Source organism: Gastrolobium bilobum, unplaced genomic scaffold (assembly GCF_033153095.1).
Source record: "Gastrolobium bilobum isolate Gb01-03AN ecotype WA unplaced genomic scaffold, APGP_CSIRO_Gbil_v1 utg33251, whole genome shotgun sequence".
Classification (NCBI taxonomy): Eukaryota; Viridiplantae; Streptophyta; class Magnoliopsida; order Fabales; family Fabaceae; genus Gastrolobium; species Gastrolobium bilobum.
In genome coordinates, this window is record NW_026895320.1 from 68,616 (window position 1) to 87,523 (window position 18,908).

At 33.1% G+C, this 18,908-nt stretch overlaps 1 protein-coding gene across 2 annotated transcripts; it reads right to left on the reverse strand.

Annotated features, from left to right (window-relative positions):
* Window positions 1-2,130: 2,130 nt before the first annotated feature.
* Window positions 2,131-18,172, reverse strand: LOC133305697 (probable leucine-rich repeat receptor-like serine/threonine-protein kinase At3g14840). Of its 2 annotated transcripts, XM_061505939.1 has the most exons (24): window positions 18,005-18,172; window positions 17,707-17,881; window positions 14,742-14,813; window positions 14,583-14,651; window positions 13,955-14,026; window positions 13,792-13,863; window positions 13,557-13,628; window positions 13,236-13,307; window positions 13,052-13,123; window positions 12,890-12,961; window positions 12,676-12,747; window positions 12,360-12,431; window positions 11,737-11,799; window positions 8,680-8,745; window positions 8,535-8,570; window positions 8,393-8,433; window positions 6,785-7,161; window positions 6,327-6,522; window positions 6,097-6,243; window positions 5,721-5,839; window positions 5,405-5,621; window positions 5,053-5,302; window positions 4,736-4,886; window positions 2,131-2,605 (listed from the first exon to the last, which is right to left on the reverse strand). In XM_061505939.1, exons 1-24 carry the CDS (start codon window positions 18,096-18,098, stop codon window positions 2,240-2,242), a joined length of 3,015 nt encoding a protein of 1,004 aa, XP_061361923.1. In that variant the 5' UTR covers window positions 18,099-18,172; the 3' UTR covers window positions 2,131-2,239. The 2 variants fall into 2 exon arrangements, with proteins under 2 accessions (XP_061361923.1, XP_061361929.1); XM_061505945.1 differs by lacking the exons at window positions 2,131-2,605; window positions 4,736-4,886 and having other exon boundaries at window positions 5,052-5,302; window positions 5,411-5,621.
* Between the last annotated feature and the right edge of the window lie 736 nt (window positions 18,173-18,908).

Below are 18,908 nucleotides of genomic sequence, written 5' to 3' on the forward strand. Positions count from 1 at the left end.
TTATTTACACCTGCAAATACTAAAATATAAAATGTGATAGAGCCAATGTAAACTACATGTCACAAAAACTTTGAGATAAGTGATCAATTCTAAAAATGAAATAATCCATGTCATTCTTTGCATTTGATGTGAAAAATAAAATTAAATAACTCCCTGGCAAGATATTGTTCTAGGAGAAATAAAAATAGTAACATGTTTAAAACTAGATATCACAGCAGTAGGTCGGTTTCAATGTAATAAAAAAACTAACATAATATAATATAATATTAGGTAGATAACATAATATAATACAACACTAGATACATAACATAATGTAATATAATATTAGGCACATAAGAAAAAATTAAAATCTTAAGCACTTATGTATATAATTCTAAAGATACACGTAGAAATAATAAAAGATGAAAAATCTAACCCAAATTATTGTTATTGTCATTAAAAATTTTCTTTACCTTCCCATGACTGTAATTCCATAATCCCTCCATTCTATAACAAAAGTTTATTCCCTGGAGGTATTATACAATTAACTGTTGCCTGCATATGAAAAATAAATTATATGTGCAGTGATGTGCAAATTTTATTTGCAATAAATTATATAAGGAAAATAAATGTTCGCAAGTTTACAATTTGGTGGTCCTCATATTTTCAAAGGTAAGCATGTCATAACAACTAGTTAAATTAATAATGAGTATGATTAAGAACCTTAATTTCCCTTATCCAAGACTCTAATCCATGGTTTAAATCTAAACACAATTAGGGTTTTAGTATGTGTAGAAAACGCCACTTCAACCAAGACTCTAATCCATGGATTAAATCTAAATGGAAACTGGACTTTTAGGAACTTGATATTCTGTTAAATCAGGCGAGGACAAAATATTATTGTAAGGGATTTGTGTTTTGAAACTCTTTATACAATAACTAGTCAGAATTCTGGTTGAAGTCAAAGTCTGCCTGCCATTTTAGAAAATTTATTTCTGGAGTTTTAGACCTCGAAATGAGGAAAATTTTATGTCATTTTGAAGCTCCAGAGGTCTACTTTCTACTATAAAAATTTCAAGTCATTTGGCTAAGGTTTCGAATTTTCATAAATTTTTGAATGCAGACAACTCTTTCTGTCATTTTGCTTGTTTATCTTCAAATTTCATGTATAAATTGAATGTTTCTCCATGATTATTTTTAAGTTGTACTCTAATACAATTAAATGAACATTTTCCTGGACGCGTGTCGCACATGCATTGCAATTTCGCAAACTGAAACTCATCTTCAAGGATGCACGTGGTGAATGTGCATTCGTTTGATAAGGCTTGCATTGTAAAAAATTTTTTTAAAAAATTATAACTTTTTATTTTAAATCAAATTTAAAAAACATATTTGAGTTATTTTTATTTTGTGTTTTCACTTTTAACTTTCAAAACAAAAAACATAAAAGAAAACTCCTATTTCATTTACTATTCTACAAAACAAATAAAAATATAAAAATATCATAATACAATGAGGCAGGTTACATTTACAACTTTTTTTGTTTACAACTCTTACAACCTCAACTATGTTCTCCCGGGAAAACACTAATGAAGAGTGTTTTCCCGGGAGAACATAGCTGAGGTTGTAAGAGTTGTAAACAAAAAAAATTTGTAGACGTAACCCTCTCCTAATACAATTCCTAAGTTATTATTTTGCACTCCTCAACTAACTCCATGTACAGCCTTGGATGAGCACTCCTTGTTGGGCCTAAATCTGAAATCCGACCTAGAACACTTACCTTTCTATTTGCGGTATCCAAAAGCCTTTTTTTTCTCCCTCTACCAAAAAAAAGTAATAGAAAAATACTTGCCAAGTTCCCCCCCACATGTTAATTTCTATTACAATTTGTTATGCACACTTCTTTATACCCTTATTCAGATCTTAAAACCTTATCTTGACATCCTTTTTTGACTGCAGTTTGAAAAATGAAACCAAACGTTTTCATGCTGGATTTTACCCAATAAATGGATTTTGCATATGCTTGTTTTTAACGTTATAATCACCTTTATTAGTAGAATATACCATGATGTATACTAAGCAAAATAAAACAACTTCCATGCCAGATATTTCCACCTCTCTAGCAAGAAAAGGAGAAACATTATGGTGGCATCTGACAAGCATCAAAGGGATATTGAAGAAAAAATATTAAAAATACATAAAACAATGGCAAGATGTACATTTCATATACATTAACATTAATGCAATTTCTACATTTTCTCTAACTTTTGATTTTCTCGCAAGAAGAATCTGTATCAGATATAATAACAGAAGTTTCATCTGTTGGGACACTCTGGTTCTGAGTCTCAGTTGTGCTATTTTCTCCTCTGGGGTGATAATACTCTCGCATCATCTCATATTTCTTATCATCCAATACCTCTCTTGTGTCTGACACCACCTCTTGAACAACGGTTCTACCTTCAAGCATGCTTACCACTGAAGACATGGTGGGCCTGAGAGTTGGAGAAACATTAGTGCATAAAAGAGCCACATCGATCATCACCATTACCTCCTCTTTATTGAAGTCTTCACCCAACCTCTTATCCACAAGCTCCATAAGATTACCTCTTTCTTTCAAGATATGCACCTGGCATTGTAAAATGCAAATAGCCGTTTGATTCCAATTTCAATTCTCAGTTGAAGCAAACAAGCCATTAAATTTAAGGTGCAGAGTTTTATAGGTATATAGGAAATATAGTATATAAGAAGTCTTTTCCAGCATAACTTAAAACCATAGACTCCTAGCATACAGATTTTACAGAGAAATAATTTATCATATTTTCCGCCAGATGCCATGCCACAATTTCACAAAAGACAAAAAATTGATAATGCCCGGATATATTCAATTCGGGACATTACAACAGTTATTATAGAGATATGGTAGCTATATGCTGTATTTCCCTTCAATGGTGTCAAAAGATGAAAATTGAACTGTTAAGAGTGTTAGTGTTAATAGTATAGAAGTTCCACATTGAGTGTGTCTCTTTGTATTCTTCAATTGGTTTGCTATATAATAGCACCAATGTTGTGTAGTTTAATACAACAAGGATTACAATGAATACCTCTTGTCTCTTGGTAATTAACATGGTATCTAGAGCCTAACAAGAGGAATCTTAATCCGTTTAACTTAGTTCTATTTTCCATAATTTCAATATGGTTATAGAGAGATATACCCTCCTTGAGGGATTCCCGTTGCTATTTCTTTTTCGGGTTTTTCTTAGTATGCTCTGTGACTACAGCTTAGACTGATCTGTCACATCAGAAAAGAATGATCCTTGGGAAGTTGTTGGGTTGACCACCGTTGTCGTTGACCGACCACCGTTGACCGCGTCGTCCACCGTTGACAGCCGTCTCTGGCGACTTTTCCGATGACTTTCCGGCGACTTTTTCGGCGATCCACCACCGTCTCCGACGACTTTTCCGACGACCCACCGCCGTCTCCGGCGACTTTTTCGATTCCGCGAAGCTTTGTTTTTCTTTAATCTTCTTTCTTCCCAAGATGGAGTATTTATACTATTCATCATCCATCTTGAGGGGGAGCACTGTCCAAGTTGCTGATGTTGTCTCTGTTGATGTTAATTCCGACACCGAAGTTCCTCTTGAGGGGGAGCACTGTCCATGTTGCTGATGGTCATTCCAGCACAATTGTCTTTGCCGATGATAATTCCGGCACTGTTTAGAAGTTCCTCTTGAGGGGGAGCACTGTCCATGTTGCTGATGGTCATTCCAGCACAATTGTCTTTGCCGATGATAATTCCGGCACTGTTTAGAAGTTCCTCTTGAGGGGGAGCACTGTCCATGTTGCTGATGGTCATTCCAGCACAATTGTCTTTGCCGATGATAATTCCGGCACTGTTTAGAAGTTCCTCTTAAGGGGGAGCACTGTCCATGTTGCTGATGGTCATTCCAGCACAATTGTCTTTGCCGATGATAATTCCGGCACTGTTTAAAAGTTCCTCTTGAGGGGGAGCACCGTCCATGTTGCTGATGGTCATTCCAGCACAATTGTCTTTGCCGATGATCATTCCGGCATCTTCCATGTTGATGTTCATTTCAACGCTATTTTTAGCACATTGTTGATTTTTGGTTTCTCATTTAGGAGATTTATTTTGATGTTATGTTACTTGGTCTTTCTTGTGATAAGCTTATAGCATAGTCAAGGGGAAACCACGGCTGCTCACCAACTGTTAAATGAAATGTCTGAGATGGATCTTGATGCTGATGTCCTGGTCAGCTCAGTTGTCTTTGCCGATGATAATTCCGGCACCATCCATGCTCTGATGTCCATTCCAGCACTGTCTCTTTATCAGCTCTTCACACTGATGGTCATTCCAGTTGATTTGTTGTACTTAGTCATTTCATTTCGTAGACGTAGCATTGTTGTTTTTGGTTCCTAATGGGAGTATTATTTATGTATCAAGCTTGTAGCATATGATCTATATGCTACAGCTTGAGGGGGAATGTTAAGAGTGTTAGTGTTAATAGTGTAGAAGTCCCACATTGAGTGTGTCTCTTTGTATTCTTCAATTGGTTTGCTATATAATAGCACCAATGTTGTGTAGTTTAATACAACAAGGATTACAATGAATACCTCTTGTCTCTTGGTAATTAACATGAACGAAATTCGTTGTATAGTTTTATACATAACATACACAACTATGCTCGATATTCTCAAAATCAGATTGGCATGAATGCAATGTATGAGAACATAATTTACCCAATCAAGTAGAGAGAAGCATTCTTCTTTAGGCTGGCTAATGGTGTTGCTTGTCCCACTAACAATTTCCAATGCTACAATTCCGAAACTATAAACATCTGCTTTGTCCGTCAAATAACCATGCATTGCATACTCAGGAGCCATGTACCCACTGCAAAATTTAAACATTTATCAATTACAGTAACTGAAGGTCATATTTAATTTTTAATAAACCATGATAAGTTGAAGAATGAAAATTTTATTCGTCATAGTATGATGATGTGTCCAAAATATCGCTCAATAAAGATCAATGAATAATAAAAAATATAGGAACTCACTAAGTGCCAGCTATTCTGGTGCTTATGTGGGTATTGTCCTGTTCATTGAGCTTGGCCAAACCAAAATCAGATATCTTTGGGTTGAGATCTTTATCCAGCAAAACATTTGTGGCCTTGATGTCCCTATGAACTATCTTCAGTCTTGACTCTTCATGAAGGTATGCCAAGCCTTTAGCAATACCAACACAAATCCTCTGCCTTGTTGGCCAGTCCAATTTCAATTGACATTTCTCAGGCTCGTCATTTATGTCTGTGATGGAAATTAGACAACAGTACCATATGAACATAAGTTACATGTACAAGATTGTACATTATTACAGAAACAGACATGAAACTTCAGACAGTCAAAAACAATTACCAAATAAAGCACGAGCAAGGCTATTGTTTTCCATGTATTCATATATCAGCAACAATTGATCCTCCTCCATACAACAGCCATAAAGCTTAACTAGACACGGGTGTTGCAAAGCAGAAATCAGGCCTATCTCATTTATGAATTCACGATTCCCTTGCCTTGATTTAGAAGAAAGCTGCTTAACAGCTACTATTGTGCCATCTGACAAAATGCCCTGAATTTTGCGGAATGGTATACAGATTTTGAAAAGTTGGAAATCATCATTTCAAATCTTCATGATCAAGCAAAAGTGGTGGGTTCTGATGGAATATACCTTGTAAACGGGACCAAATCCTCCTTCTCCAATCTTGAAGGCTTTATCGAAGTTGTTTGTTGCTGCTTTGATTTGTCGTAAGGTAAATAAGCCAGTTTTTGATTCTAAATCCTTTAGCTCTGTCAATAGAAGCAAACAAAAATAAGAGATCTCTTATATTAGGAAAACAAATGGCTTCATCGGATCCATCATCCCATTGCTGTTACTTTCTTCAAGGGTTAGCAAAATAGTTAAGTAAGATGATTAGTTCAACTAAATACATACCGAAACAATAAGTTACAGAAACAAATTTACGTCCACACATTCAAAATCCCATTTTAATGCGCAAGACTTAATGTTTCACTCAAAATATTGACAATCAGGTTAAATTGATTACCTCTGGCCACTGATCTTTTCAGTCCTAAACAGCCCTTCCACCACAGTATACCAATTACCAAGATGATAATAATTGCTCCAGAAACCACAATTGCAACCACAACCCCTACAGGTATGCTATTACCATTTTCCGATGGTGGTGTAAAGTCTGTGTGATTATTAAGAATTACATTAGATTAGATGATACAGGTGATGGCAGAAACTAAGAAACTTTAGAGAAGTACAACTTACCAGGATCAACTGATATAGCTGATATAAGTGGACCATAAACTGATCCAAATGGGATAGAAGTTGTCCCTTTCCCAGCCCAATATAAGCGGATCTCCAAAGCATTACTAGTCACAACAGCAGTGAAATTTTTTATGACTGCCTCACCAACACCCCCTGCTTCTTTTGCAATATTGAAATCCTTAACTACCAACTTTCTCTGTATTACAAAATCCAAACAATAATCTATTAGATGGTTGGTTATCAGCCTGGAAATGATGTCAAAAATATTGTAGAGCACAATTTTACATTCTTATTTCATTCTATAACTTGGTTATGACTTGCGAGAAAATTTGGTTTATGTCAATGTTTCTGCTAAAGTATTTGAATCTGGTATCATGATGTCCCCAAAGAGACTACTACCCAATTTGTTCAATATTTAACGTGGTTGATCAAGGTAGGAAAATGATGAAAACATGCACCTGAACATAGATGTCAAATACACGTCTTCCAAGGCTGCTATATGTTTTATCATCAGTGAACATTATTTCTGCAAAATGAAGATTTACTGTGTAGTTTCCATTTCCCAGGCAAAATCCATAGTAAGTCAAAGAATTAGGAGAAACACGGGCATCCATGTACAGATTAGCATTATCCACCGCAAGCTTAGTTGTATTAGACCACTTATAGTAGTCTGAGCGACCACTATCAAAGAAATGACCAGCATTGATAAGTGCCCAGTTTGTTCCACTTTGACGAAATCTTGCTGGTCCAGTCTCACCCGAGTCATCATCGTATGTCTTATTTCCATAAGAAGTTACAAGCTTTCCACCACAATTTATATAAAGAGAGTACGAAGCTGGGACAAGTAGAAATTGGTTAGTAACTACTTAAGGAAATGATTACCATTATAAACCACATTATAAAATTGGTTTAACGTTAACCCCCTTTTTTTCAATCCTTTTAGGGATGAAGGAAAATAGTGGTTTTGAGTTTGACCATTAAGTATAAGTTGACTTTTCTTAACAACGCAAAATGAAGTATGATATGTGCTAGGTAGAGTTCTATAATTACTTAATATAGATATTGCATTGCTTTGTGATGTACATGTGCTTTGTTTTCATCCTAAGAATTTTTGTTTATGAACACTACATGAGCTTCATGAGATAACGGGGCTTATGTTAAGATCATGCCTATGCACTCAAGGTTAAGTTACGCTTGTTGATATGTATATTATTGTGCTTGATTAAATAAAAATCAATATATCAGTACTCCAGAACTTAAATAACGCCAACAGTAGGCAATCTGGAACTAAACTCGGAAACACACCAGTTCGAGGCCTAACAGTTAAATTAAAAATCTGGCATCATGAAAGGCTAGAATCAACACCACATCATCTCCAACATCCAAAACTTCTTCAATCTATAAAAGGAACCTCATTTAATCATTGAACAAGCAAATGAGCTGTTGGTTGTTAGAAATTAAAAAGAAAAAAGGAAAAAATAAAGTTTTCAAACCTTAAGTTTGTTGATATTTCTCTTTGGTCATTATTAGTTCATTTGTGTTAGAATATTAGAATTCTTTTTATTTTTTAAATATTTATGGCAATATTCTTATTGTTTTTTCAAAGGTGTTCTTCGCAGCACCCAAACATTGGCACTTGTGCTTTAAACCCAAGAAAGCCCCAGTTCTTATCAATTAAATCCTAAGCCATCAGCGTTCCTAATCACAATTTCTAGCAATTATTGACAAATACTTCCAAAAGGAATGCAGGGAAAACTAATGGAAATAGACCCTATACAATACTGACAAAAAAGGTGGTTCAAATAACTAAAGGCATCAAGACATGCTTAGTTACGTAAGACAATATTCCACTTCTTCAGTTTTCTAAAATCATTTTAACTCGTTAATGAAGTTTAGAATCGTAGAACAAGCTTTTGATATAGAAGAATGGCAATCTAGTGTAAGGATAATTATCCCTTTTCTGTTGTACCTCAAACTCAAAATATATAAATACATTAAAATCGTCAGTTTCAAATGTTAAAGTAATACTTAACAGTCTATATGGAATCAAAGATAAATCAACTTACTTTTAGGGCATTGAATGTTTGACAAACAGGAAACATTTCCTCTGACAAAAAAAGGGGGGGAGGGGGTCAGTACACATTATAACCTGTATAAAACTTGTTAATACGTAATCCAAAAATTTAGCATTAAGAATATCAAACTTACAAGCTGTTTCCTTTCAAGGAGGATGCAAACAAGTTCCTATAGCATATGGTAAATGGTCAAGGCTCTAGTAGTAGTTTCTTAAAACTACAAAACAAAAAGAGAGATAAAAATGAAGAAAAAAGTACAAAAATTCTAGGAATCTTACACGCTTCCCTGTTGACAAGTCGGCTGCTCAATGTTTCTGATGCTGAAGTTGTTATAAGAGAGATCACTGTGTAAGGTTCATAAAATGTGATTCAGAAACAGAGATGATACAACATATTGACTTCATGGAACTTGATTGTTCAGGAAATTCTAAGAATATTAATAGAAAAAGATCAAAGCTTTTCAGCTTGATTATCGACAAAATAAATTTACAGGGAAACTCCATAAAAGTAAAAGTTTGAAAATGGTTCCCTGGACTAATATGAAGGATAGATACTTATCAGCCACTGAACTAAGCAGATATCATCCTTCAATACAAACTACATAGGTCGATTTTTGTAACACATTTTATTTTCTAATATATATCACCTCCCCAGGAAATCTCTAATGATAATGATAAAAATTCTACCTAGTGTTTATGTGTTATCAGCCACTGAACTAAGCATATATCATCCTTCAATACAACTACATAGGTCAATTTTTGTAACACATTTTTTTTCTAATATATATCACCTCCCCAGGAAATCTCTAATGATAATGATAAAAATTCTGCCATGTGTTTATGTGGTGTAGTGTAACTAATAATAATAGATATCCTTCATGCTTTTTAAGCTAACACCACTTAATGTGGTGTAAATTCTTCCGTTTGTACAGAAATACTTTACAGAAATAAAAGTATTGACATGCTATAGATTTCTAGGACTCACACAACTCTTTTTCTTTCTTTTTTTGTGTTATGTGTGGTGCTAGCTTAAAAAACATTGCCATTTTTTTTTTTATATTTTAGACCTACTACTTCCTGACAGAATAATCAAATTGAAGTTTTGGCGAACATGAGGTGAGTTCTTGAATATGGAGCAGTTTCTTATGGTGAAGTTCAAGCTTTTTGGCACGAACAAGGAGGGTGAAGCTTTATGGAAGTATGAAGTTTATGTTGTTTGGTGTATGATACGATCCTTGGGAGAATGTTACGATCCTATTCCAAGGTATGAGATTTGGAATCCCACATTGGTTATATGGGTGACTAATGTGGGGTTTATATGGACTTTGAGCTCTTTTACCTCTTGAGCTAGCTTTTGGAGTTAGGTTCCCCCAAGGTTCGTATCAATTGGTATCAGAGTCTTTCACTATGTCTCCCAGTTGCAATCGAGCGGCGTGGGTAGTGACGCTGGCATTGCAGTATTAGCACAGGGCTAGTAAAAGAATAGCATAAAGCCAACCTCATCTAACAGCTTAAACTTTTACATGGTATTAGAGCCTCGGTGTCACGGGTTCGATCCTCATCGCTCCTCATTTAATAAATAATAAATGAGTCTGTGCCTTATCCACCCTAAAAGCCCAGTGGGCTCTCGTGTGAGGGGACGTGTTAGAGATATATAAAACCATTAATGTAACCTCATCCAACAGCTTAAGCTTTTGGGTTGAATTGGTTCTTTACAGTTTCCAATACGAGACTCCAAGTCCCATACCTAAGCTTTTGGATTGAATTGGTTCTTTACAGTTTCCAATACGAGACTCCAAGTCCCATACCTTGCAATAGGATAGTAACAGTATATTTCATTGGAAAAGAATGCTCAAGGGAGACTCTTCGCCCTTTAGTTCTATTATGTAATTGTAAAGAACCACTTCAACCCAAAAGCTTAAGCTGTGGGTGAGGCTACATTAATGGTTTTATATATCTCAACACGCCCCCTCACACGAGAGCCCACTGGGCTTGAAGGGTGGATAAAGCACAGGCCCACCTACCTGTGCGAAGAAAGAAATTCCACTAGAAAGAATGTGGGGGGCGGTGAGGATTGATCCCGGTACACCAAGCTTTGATACCATGTAAAGAACCACTTCAACCCAAAAGCTTAAACTATTGGGTGAGGCTATATTAATGGTTTTATATATCTCAACAGTAATGATGGGCCTGGTGGGCATCTAAAACCTTATAGGACAGTTATGAAGCAGGGTGTGCCTCAAGAGTTGGGGGTTGTTTGGAGTGAGTGGGAGTGCACTATTCCTTCGAATATTGTTTCTGGAGTTATTGTCTTGGTTACGGTTAGTGTATTTTCCACCAAACCGTTATGTAATAAGACTCTGTTTATTTATGTCTTCCCCTAGGTCACTCCAATTGATGGTTTCTTTTTTGGAAATTTCTCTATCTGATATTAAAGAAGATTTTCAATGTTCAAGCCTCTCTAACTTGTTTTTTTTTTCTTTTTTTCTATTTACACTTCATGTCACTTCACCTGCTAGCTTAAGTTTTTAGGAGAGTTGGCCCTTAGTAAATAAGGATCTCCTCCTCCTATGTTGTATTATTTCTTCTTTCTTGCAACATGAAAAAAAAAAGTATCAGAAAGAATCCTAAAGTTGCTCTATCATCAGTTTAAGGTCTGACAAGGCATTAATATAGAATAAACCTTCACAAGGGTGGCCGTCAATGATATTCATCTTATAATAACTAATAGAATAGTAGGAAACAGCACAGTGGCTTTTTTCTGCTAGTTTATATTCAAAATTACTATACCTGATTTGAATCACTTTTTATCCAAATGATTCAGTTTATCTACAAAAGAAATCCCTACAGCCTACAAGATGCTAAATGAAGAAAAAAAAATGTCTATGGTATGTCACACTATCAAAAAATTGAATTTTGTTTTTTCATATTTAAATCTTTGTTTTTGTCATATGGTTGTTACATGCAAACTACAAAGAGAGGCCAGGGAGAAAAGTGGTTCTGTCAAGATGCAAAGATGAAATCACAATGAATGGTCCAAGTTTGAAATTTCTTTTTCTATAAAACTTATCCAAATCCAATCAAAGATTATTCGTCTCTAATACATATGACTCATGAGAGTTCTATTTCTGTCCAATGAAAAGATTGGAGGATTCTGACCTCCTCCTAAGGATGAGGTTAGAATTTTTATATACATGTGGTACTAAATGCACCAGGACAAAAGCTGATAGACAGAAAAGAAACAAATAATTAGTGCAAGTGTACCATTTCACGGACCAAAATATTTAAATTATCTAAACAATAAATCACATAGGTACCATTTGGAAGCTAACTCACACAAAGTCTGGTTTATCTATCCACTGAGGCAGCGATCCTGTGAGAAGATTCCCAGCTAAAAATCTAGTAAAATCAATATCAAGGAATCAATTCATAGAACTGAAAATAATGATAAACCAGTAAAGTGGTAAATAGGCTAGTATACTCTATCCCAAATGATATGAACCGTCCCCAAGAAATCTTCTATTGACTTAACTGGTTTGACCACTCCAATATTGATTTAATTCAATAACTAACATAAATCAATGACAATAGTTCCGGTCCCCCAATATTTCTGTCTGATCTCCTTAACTCCCCTTATTCCTTTTCCTCTCCAATTTTTGTTGATTTTAATATTGTTTTTTCCCTAACAAAGAAGTGGGAACATAATTATCTGACCGAAAATGATGGATATATGTCTGTATTTCAAATAAAAAAATTTATGGAAAAACCAATCTCGAACAAACAGATTGGCAGTTAGCATTTAGAATGTCACAATACTAAACAGCCCAGTATAACCTTTTACAAATTCCAAACTAAAAGTTGAAGCTATCAAATGAAATAGAATAGTGCTATCAAACTACTGAGAAATGTAAGAATTTATTTTGGTGTAATCATACAGGAAACTAGAGAAAATTTCTTACAGCATATTCATGTTCTGTAGACCATCAAAACTGCTCGGAATTGGTCCACTTAATTTGTTGTAGCTGAGGTCCCTGAAAAAGAAATTATATCCCGAATATGATCTTTACAAGAGGAAAGTCAAATTAGGGGAACATAAAATATAGCTCCAATATAATGTGGTGAATGAAACAAGCATGTTGAAGTTCTTCATCGAATCAATGAGTGCAAAATGCAAGAATTATAGAAGTTTCTTAATATATTAAAAAAATTCATTAAAAAGCAAGAGTTATTATCATCAAGAAAACAAAAAGGAAAAGAAAATAAAGCAGCACTTACAATACTTGCAGACTAGTCAAGTTTCCAAGATATTCAGGCAAGGTTCCAATAATATTGCAACTCCTCAATATTCTGGCAACCAATCAAACAATATGTAAAGTTGTGTTAGCAATAAGACATGAGCATCTCTTTATTTTCTATCCCATAAAACATTTTCTTATTGAGACATTAACTCAAATAGGGAAAATAATAGTCATAAAATCAGACAACTTACAGTGTTTCCAAATTTGTCATATTATTAAGTTGTGGAAAAGGTGAATCAGATCCATTCAAGTCAGTAATTCTCCTGCATATCATATTTTAAGCATTGATTCACACAATAAGGAAAATAAGTTGATTTTGAAATCTTGGTTACATTAAAAAGCACCACACTTACAAATCAGTAAGGTTTCGCAGAATTGAAATTCCAGAAGGAAATGGCCCACTCAAACCACTCCCTTGGATCACGCTGTGAAAATATATATGGAAAAAAATTGCTTCAGATAGAATGACAATATGTGAAACAACAATTTAAAACAACTAAAGTTAAAGAAAGAAAAAGGAAAAAAAAAAAATCACACAGTATCTCAAGATTTATCCAGCTCTGTATAAAATTGGGTAGTGCTCCAGAGAATTGATTGTCGCCAATTCGACTGCATTATAGGAGGGTAAGCCACACAAAAAAAAGTTACTATCAGCTCAGAAAAAAAAAAAATATTAGAGATATAAAACCAATCATAAGTCTTCATATAATAGCTTAAGCTTTAAGAGTTGATCCTTGACTTAGTATAAGAATGATCAAGAGTTCACACCTAACCGCTTAAGTTTCAGGAGAATTGGTCCTTGACAACTAACAATACAGACATTGCATGATAAAAGAAAAATGAAAGCAAGAAGCTTACACATGCTTCAATGTAGTAAGGCTAGAAAATGTTGCAGGTAACTCTCCAGTGAAATTATTGGAGGTAAGAAGCCTAAAAAAGCACCAAATAATCAATTGAAGGCTTAGAATGTGCATCAAATGATCAACAAAATGAACACTAAAGATGTAGTATTTCAAAAGTTAATATCAATCAGTAAAATTAAAAGTAATACCGTGACTATTCTGAAAATGCCAGAATAATATAAAGGACTTACAGTCTTTCAAGGTGGGTAAGATTCCCAAGTTCTGGAGGAAGATTTCCTGATAATTGATTGAACTCCAATACCCTATCCATTTGAATTTAAGTTCCTCTAAAACTTACACACACACACACACACACAAAAAGACAAATTGAAATGTATAAAACCAGAAACTTACAAACTTTTGAGAGTGGTGATGTTTCCAAGCTCCTTTGGTATTGGACCTGTTACACGATTTCCATAAAAGGAACTTACAAAAAGGAAAACAAGAGCAATTAGATTCATCAGTCATGTTTCAGGAAATAACTACAAGATAAACTATTAACACCTACATTTATTAAAAAAAAAAAAAAAAAAGTAGATAAATGAAAAGGAGGGAAATGGAAATGAATTTCATTAGCTGCCATTTGTTTGAATTGTTTAAAATATAATGGAATGGAATGAAATGGAACCTGAAGGAATCTATTCCATTTCATTCCATCCATTACCTCTATTTTTCTTCTACCTAATTTGGGAGGAATGATATAGAACCATTCTAATAAAATTATACTCTTACCATTCTGTCCAATTCCCTTTACTCAAATATATCATAAAATATCAAAACAATGGTAGGGTAATTTTATTCCATTTCATTCCATCCCATTTATTCTGCCAACCATAAAATATCAACAAATAAACTTCAAAAGAGTTCCTAATCAAATAATATTATTTATTTTCTATTTTATTTTTTTATTTTTTTGGGTCTATTCATGCATGAGGAAGAAAAATTGACAGTGCCACTAAATGAATAGAGAGAGATATGTTACATGTTGACAAGATTTAAGGTGGCCCATTGTTTAGGGATTGTACCATTAAGGTAGTTGAGGGTGAGGTCACTGTAAAAAAGAGAAAGAATCAATCAAATATAAGTGAATGAAACTATATAAAGTAGCAGTGAAAGTTAGAGTTACATTAATTATACATACATTTCTTGGAGATAAGGCAACCTCACAAGCTCGGGGGGGAGACTACCCGAAAGATTTTGAGCTTTCAAAACACTGTATAGCCATAAAAAACCATGAAACCTGTTAACGCAGAATCACCAAAATGGACTTTTCTCTAACTCTACCCCTCGCCCCCTTCCTCTGTGTGTGTGTATGTGTGTTTTTGTTTTTGTTTTTGTTTTTTTTCTTCTCAATTTTTCTTCTTTAAGGTCTGCCTAGAAACAAAAAATATTACATAGCTATAATATTTTTTGTCAAGATATTTTTTTTAAAGTAATTACCAAGCTGGTTATTGTTAAATAATTAAGTAATTTTTACTACTATCTTTCATTACACATATATCTTAAAATTTAGCTGAATCATATCAAAATTTTGATTATGTAACATTACTCGGCTAGAAAATTAGAAATTACAGCACTATCAGTCCTTAAAAATAAAAATCAAAAAACAAAGATGAAGCATCTCATGTAGTGCACAATATAATCACTATAATACAGTGAAATAGTTTAATTTCGTTTGAATGAAACTTATTATACTCGTAGATTTTGTAAAATTTAAAACATTGAAGAAAAGAAAACTCGAGCATAATGATTATTCAATAATTGATAAAAAAATTTGTTAGAAGTTTATGTCAAATATATTTTTTGTAAAAGAAGTTGTAGTTGCACAAAAACGTAATTTACACAAAGTAATTAAATTATGCATAAATCCATAAATGTTAATGTAATTTATCATAAATTTATATGTCAATTTACTGCCAAAACAATATTAGTAATAAGGAAGTGTACTAGTAGGGGTGTAAATCAATCATGTTAAGACAGACTTTAACCTAAAAAAATTAAATTTTATGTAAAATATTTTAGGGTTTAACTTTTCTGCAGTTACAAAAATTATTTGCAGTACACTATGTATTACGGGTAATACATAGTTTAACTTTTGAAATGAACTCTACACTATATACTACCCATAGTATAAGTGTAACTTTTGAAATGAATTCTTTTTTTTTTTTAGATTTCAAAAGTTACATTATGTACTACCTGTAGTACATAGTATACTGCAGGTAACTTTTCTGCCTTAATTGCAAAAAAAAATTTCCCAATATTTTATGTCTGTCTTGACTTATTAGTTTCGTACAATTAAACTAAGGTAGTAAGTATAACATCTCCTTGATGGGGGAAGGTTGTAGTTACTATCTCTTTTTCTTACTACCTCTTACTACTAAATCTTAATGGTTGATTTCCGTCAATTTAACAGTTGTAATTTATTGGGTCAAACTTATTAATTAATTATTAATTTTCAATAAATTATAACCGTTAGGTTGGCAAAAATCAACGGTTAAAATTTGATAGTAAAAGGTAGTAAGAAAAAGAGGTAGGAAGTATAACCTCTCCCTTAAACTAAATTATTGGTTTGGTCTAACTAGGTTTTAAAAACTACAAGACTTGGTCTGGGTTATGAAGCTTACCATGCCTTCAAAAATGGTGTATTAGACTCTATAATCACTTTGTTTCTTTTGTATGTTTAAGTTGAAGCCATAACCCAACCCAAAATATTAACAATTTAATTACTACAAATCAAAAATAAAATAATGTTAAGGATGCAGAAGGCTTAATTAAATTTTAAAACAGAGAAAAATATTCACTTATTCATGTACAACATAATCACACTCAACGAAAGGGGAAATTGTGATGATGGCAAAAGGCAAAGACAAAAGATAAGGATAATACATTTAAAAGATCCAAATTTTGTTGCCTTTTTGCCAAAAGGACTAGAATTATAATTTTGGGTAAGAAATTACATTAGAGGGAGTGTAAGAATTTAGGAAAAAGGTTGGAAAAAATAAAAAAATAAAAATATTATTTTATTAAAAAATACAGAATAGACATTTTAAAATAGGCTGATGGCCTTATTTCTAGGAAAACTATTAATGAATCTAAACTTATAATATTTTTCAAAACGTATAAAGTCAAGGGTGGGTTAGAAGTTAGAAGTTATGTCCTGACAGACGCTTTTTTTATTTTATTTATGGGGTGAATGTAAGCTCTCTATAATATATACATTTGTTCACTCTTCTCGATTCCGAAGAACATACAGAATTTATAATTGAATCGAACAACAAAATGCTAGAAATTGTTTTCAAAATAATAACAACTTTCTTTTTAAATAGTCAAATATATACAGATTTATAACAATCAAAACTGCTGCTTTTGAAAATTCTATGTGCTATTCGCCACCTTGTTAGAACTCTGAACATTCAATCATGTTTACTGTTTATTATATTTTCAATACCACTGCGTCGGTCAGCCAGCCGACATCGATAAAGAAATTCAAGTTTTACCGAACGGCGTGATCAATTTGTCTTATTGCACACGGAGTATAAGATAAGAACCAAGGGTGACAATTGTGTATTCGATCTAAAAAGAGAGTAATTATATTAGTTTTTAAATTATATACTTTATATTAAATATTAAAGAAAATTTGATAAAATTCGATAAAATTCTATTATTTAATTTAAAATTTAAAAACAGTATGATATTCTATTTTCTTTATAATGAATGTCAAATGACAAAAAAAAAAATAGACTTTATGCCACTTTGCACCAAAATTATTAAAATGAAAAATTAAGAATAATACAATATCGTTCGTTAACCTCTCAACATTTTTTTTACGAAACTTTACAAAATTAAGTTTCTTCTTTCTTTTTTTTAAGATACTTCCATTAGTTAATTACTTCGTGACTAGTCCGACGAGAATCGAATAGATATTTTCATCTGATCTACTCCGTTATATGGCACCAACTAAACTTCCATTAAAATTAAGTTCTCTTTCATTAGTTGCTTCATATAACGATAAAGAAAAATTCTTAATGTACCAAAAAAAAATATATCTTCACATTTAGCATCTTCCAAGAAATAATCCACACACAGAGAGAGAGAGAGAGACATACATGCTGACGACATGGCAAACAGTGTGATTGGCAAAAGAGCAATTACAAGTGACAGCATTTTCTGATCCTTGCAATTGAGCAAGCGACCTCCAGTTACTCTTTCCGCTACATGGATCTACACTGAAGTCCCAATTTTTCTTCCCAATTGTGTTACCTATGTCTTTCAGAGCTTGCACTGATTACACACACACACACATACGTAGACATGTTGATGTAGGAAGATTTAATTAACTCCGTGAAATAACCAAACCAAAAACAACACTAAATCAAAGAAAAAAATTGGGATCACATTATGTACCTTCATCTTCTTGCAGAGTGGCTCCAAAAGCAAATGATGCAAAGCAAAGAGGGAAGAGAAAAAGAAAGGGGAATCGAGGGAAGAAGGCACTCATCGTTATGGCTGAGTGAATATGAATGGAAAATTAGAATCAGGAATCAGTTGGTACCCGTGGTAGAAAATGGATGGGATGATGGTAAGAGCATTAGAGTTTTTTTTTTTTTTAATGAAAGAAAGTAACAAATAATTGAATTTAACATTCTTCAGAAAGACACGTGTGTAGCTTGTAAGAAGATTTGAACACGCAATGCAAGGTCAAAAAGCTTCAATAAAGAAAGACTTTTTTTGTGCAAACCTGATAAGGGTATGAATATGAAGGTTTTGGACTTTGACCACACTTTTTTAAGGAAATGGTAAGAAATTTTTGTGAAAGGGTTGAGAAAAAAAATAATTAAAATAATATTATAGTAGATTGATGCCTAATTAGATTTAAAAAATTCGTTATGTTTTCTTTACGCTGTACTTCGAAAAGATATAAGCTCGTGTTATTTCAATAAGTTACACAAAGTTTCATGTGTGAGATTTTGTATAAATATGAAAAGTTAATTTTTTTTTTCACTTTATATGTTATTAATATAATTGGGAAAAGAGAAAAAAATAATTTTTCATATTTACACAAAATTTTACAGATAAATTTTTTTGTAAGTCATTAAGGGGGCGTTTAGTTAATGAGAAATTTTTTGAATACTAGGTAAATGTAATTGATAGGGAAATAGTAAGAAAGTGAAATAAAGTGAGATAGATAGGAAAATGTAAAAAAAAGTTGTTTGGTAGGAAAAAATTTTACTAGAGAAATTAGGTAACTTTTATAAAGTCTATGTTTGGGTGTAAGTAATATATAGATGGAAAAATGTGTACGAGTTTA

What these genes read in the sequence shown, in the direction of transcription:
- LOC133305697 (XM_061505939.1), bottom strand. Translation starts at nt 18,098, where the DNA reads ATGAGTGCCTTCTTCCCTCGATTCCCCTTTCTTTTTCTCTTCCCTCTT. An exon ending in GTTTGCCATGTCGTCAGCAT is followed by an intron (nt 14,814 to 17,706) that starts GTATGTCTCTCT and finishes ATGGCTATACAG; the next exon opens with TGTTTTGAAAGCTCAAAATC. An exon ending in CTACAGAACATGAATATGCT is followed by an intron (nt 11,800 to 12,359) that starts GTAAGAAATTTT and finishes TGATTTTACTAG; the next exon opens with ATTTTTAGCTGGGAATCTTC.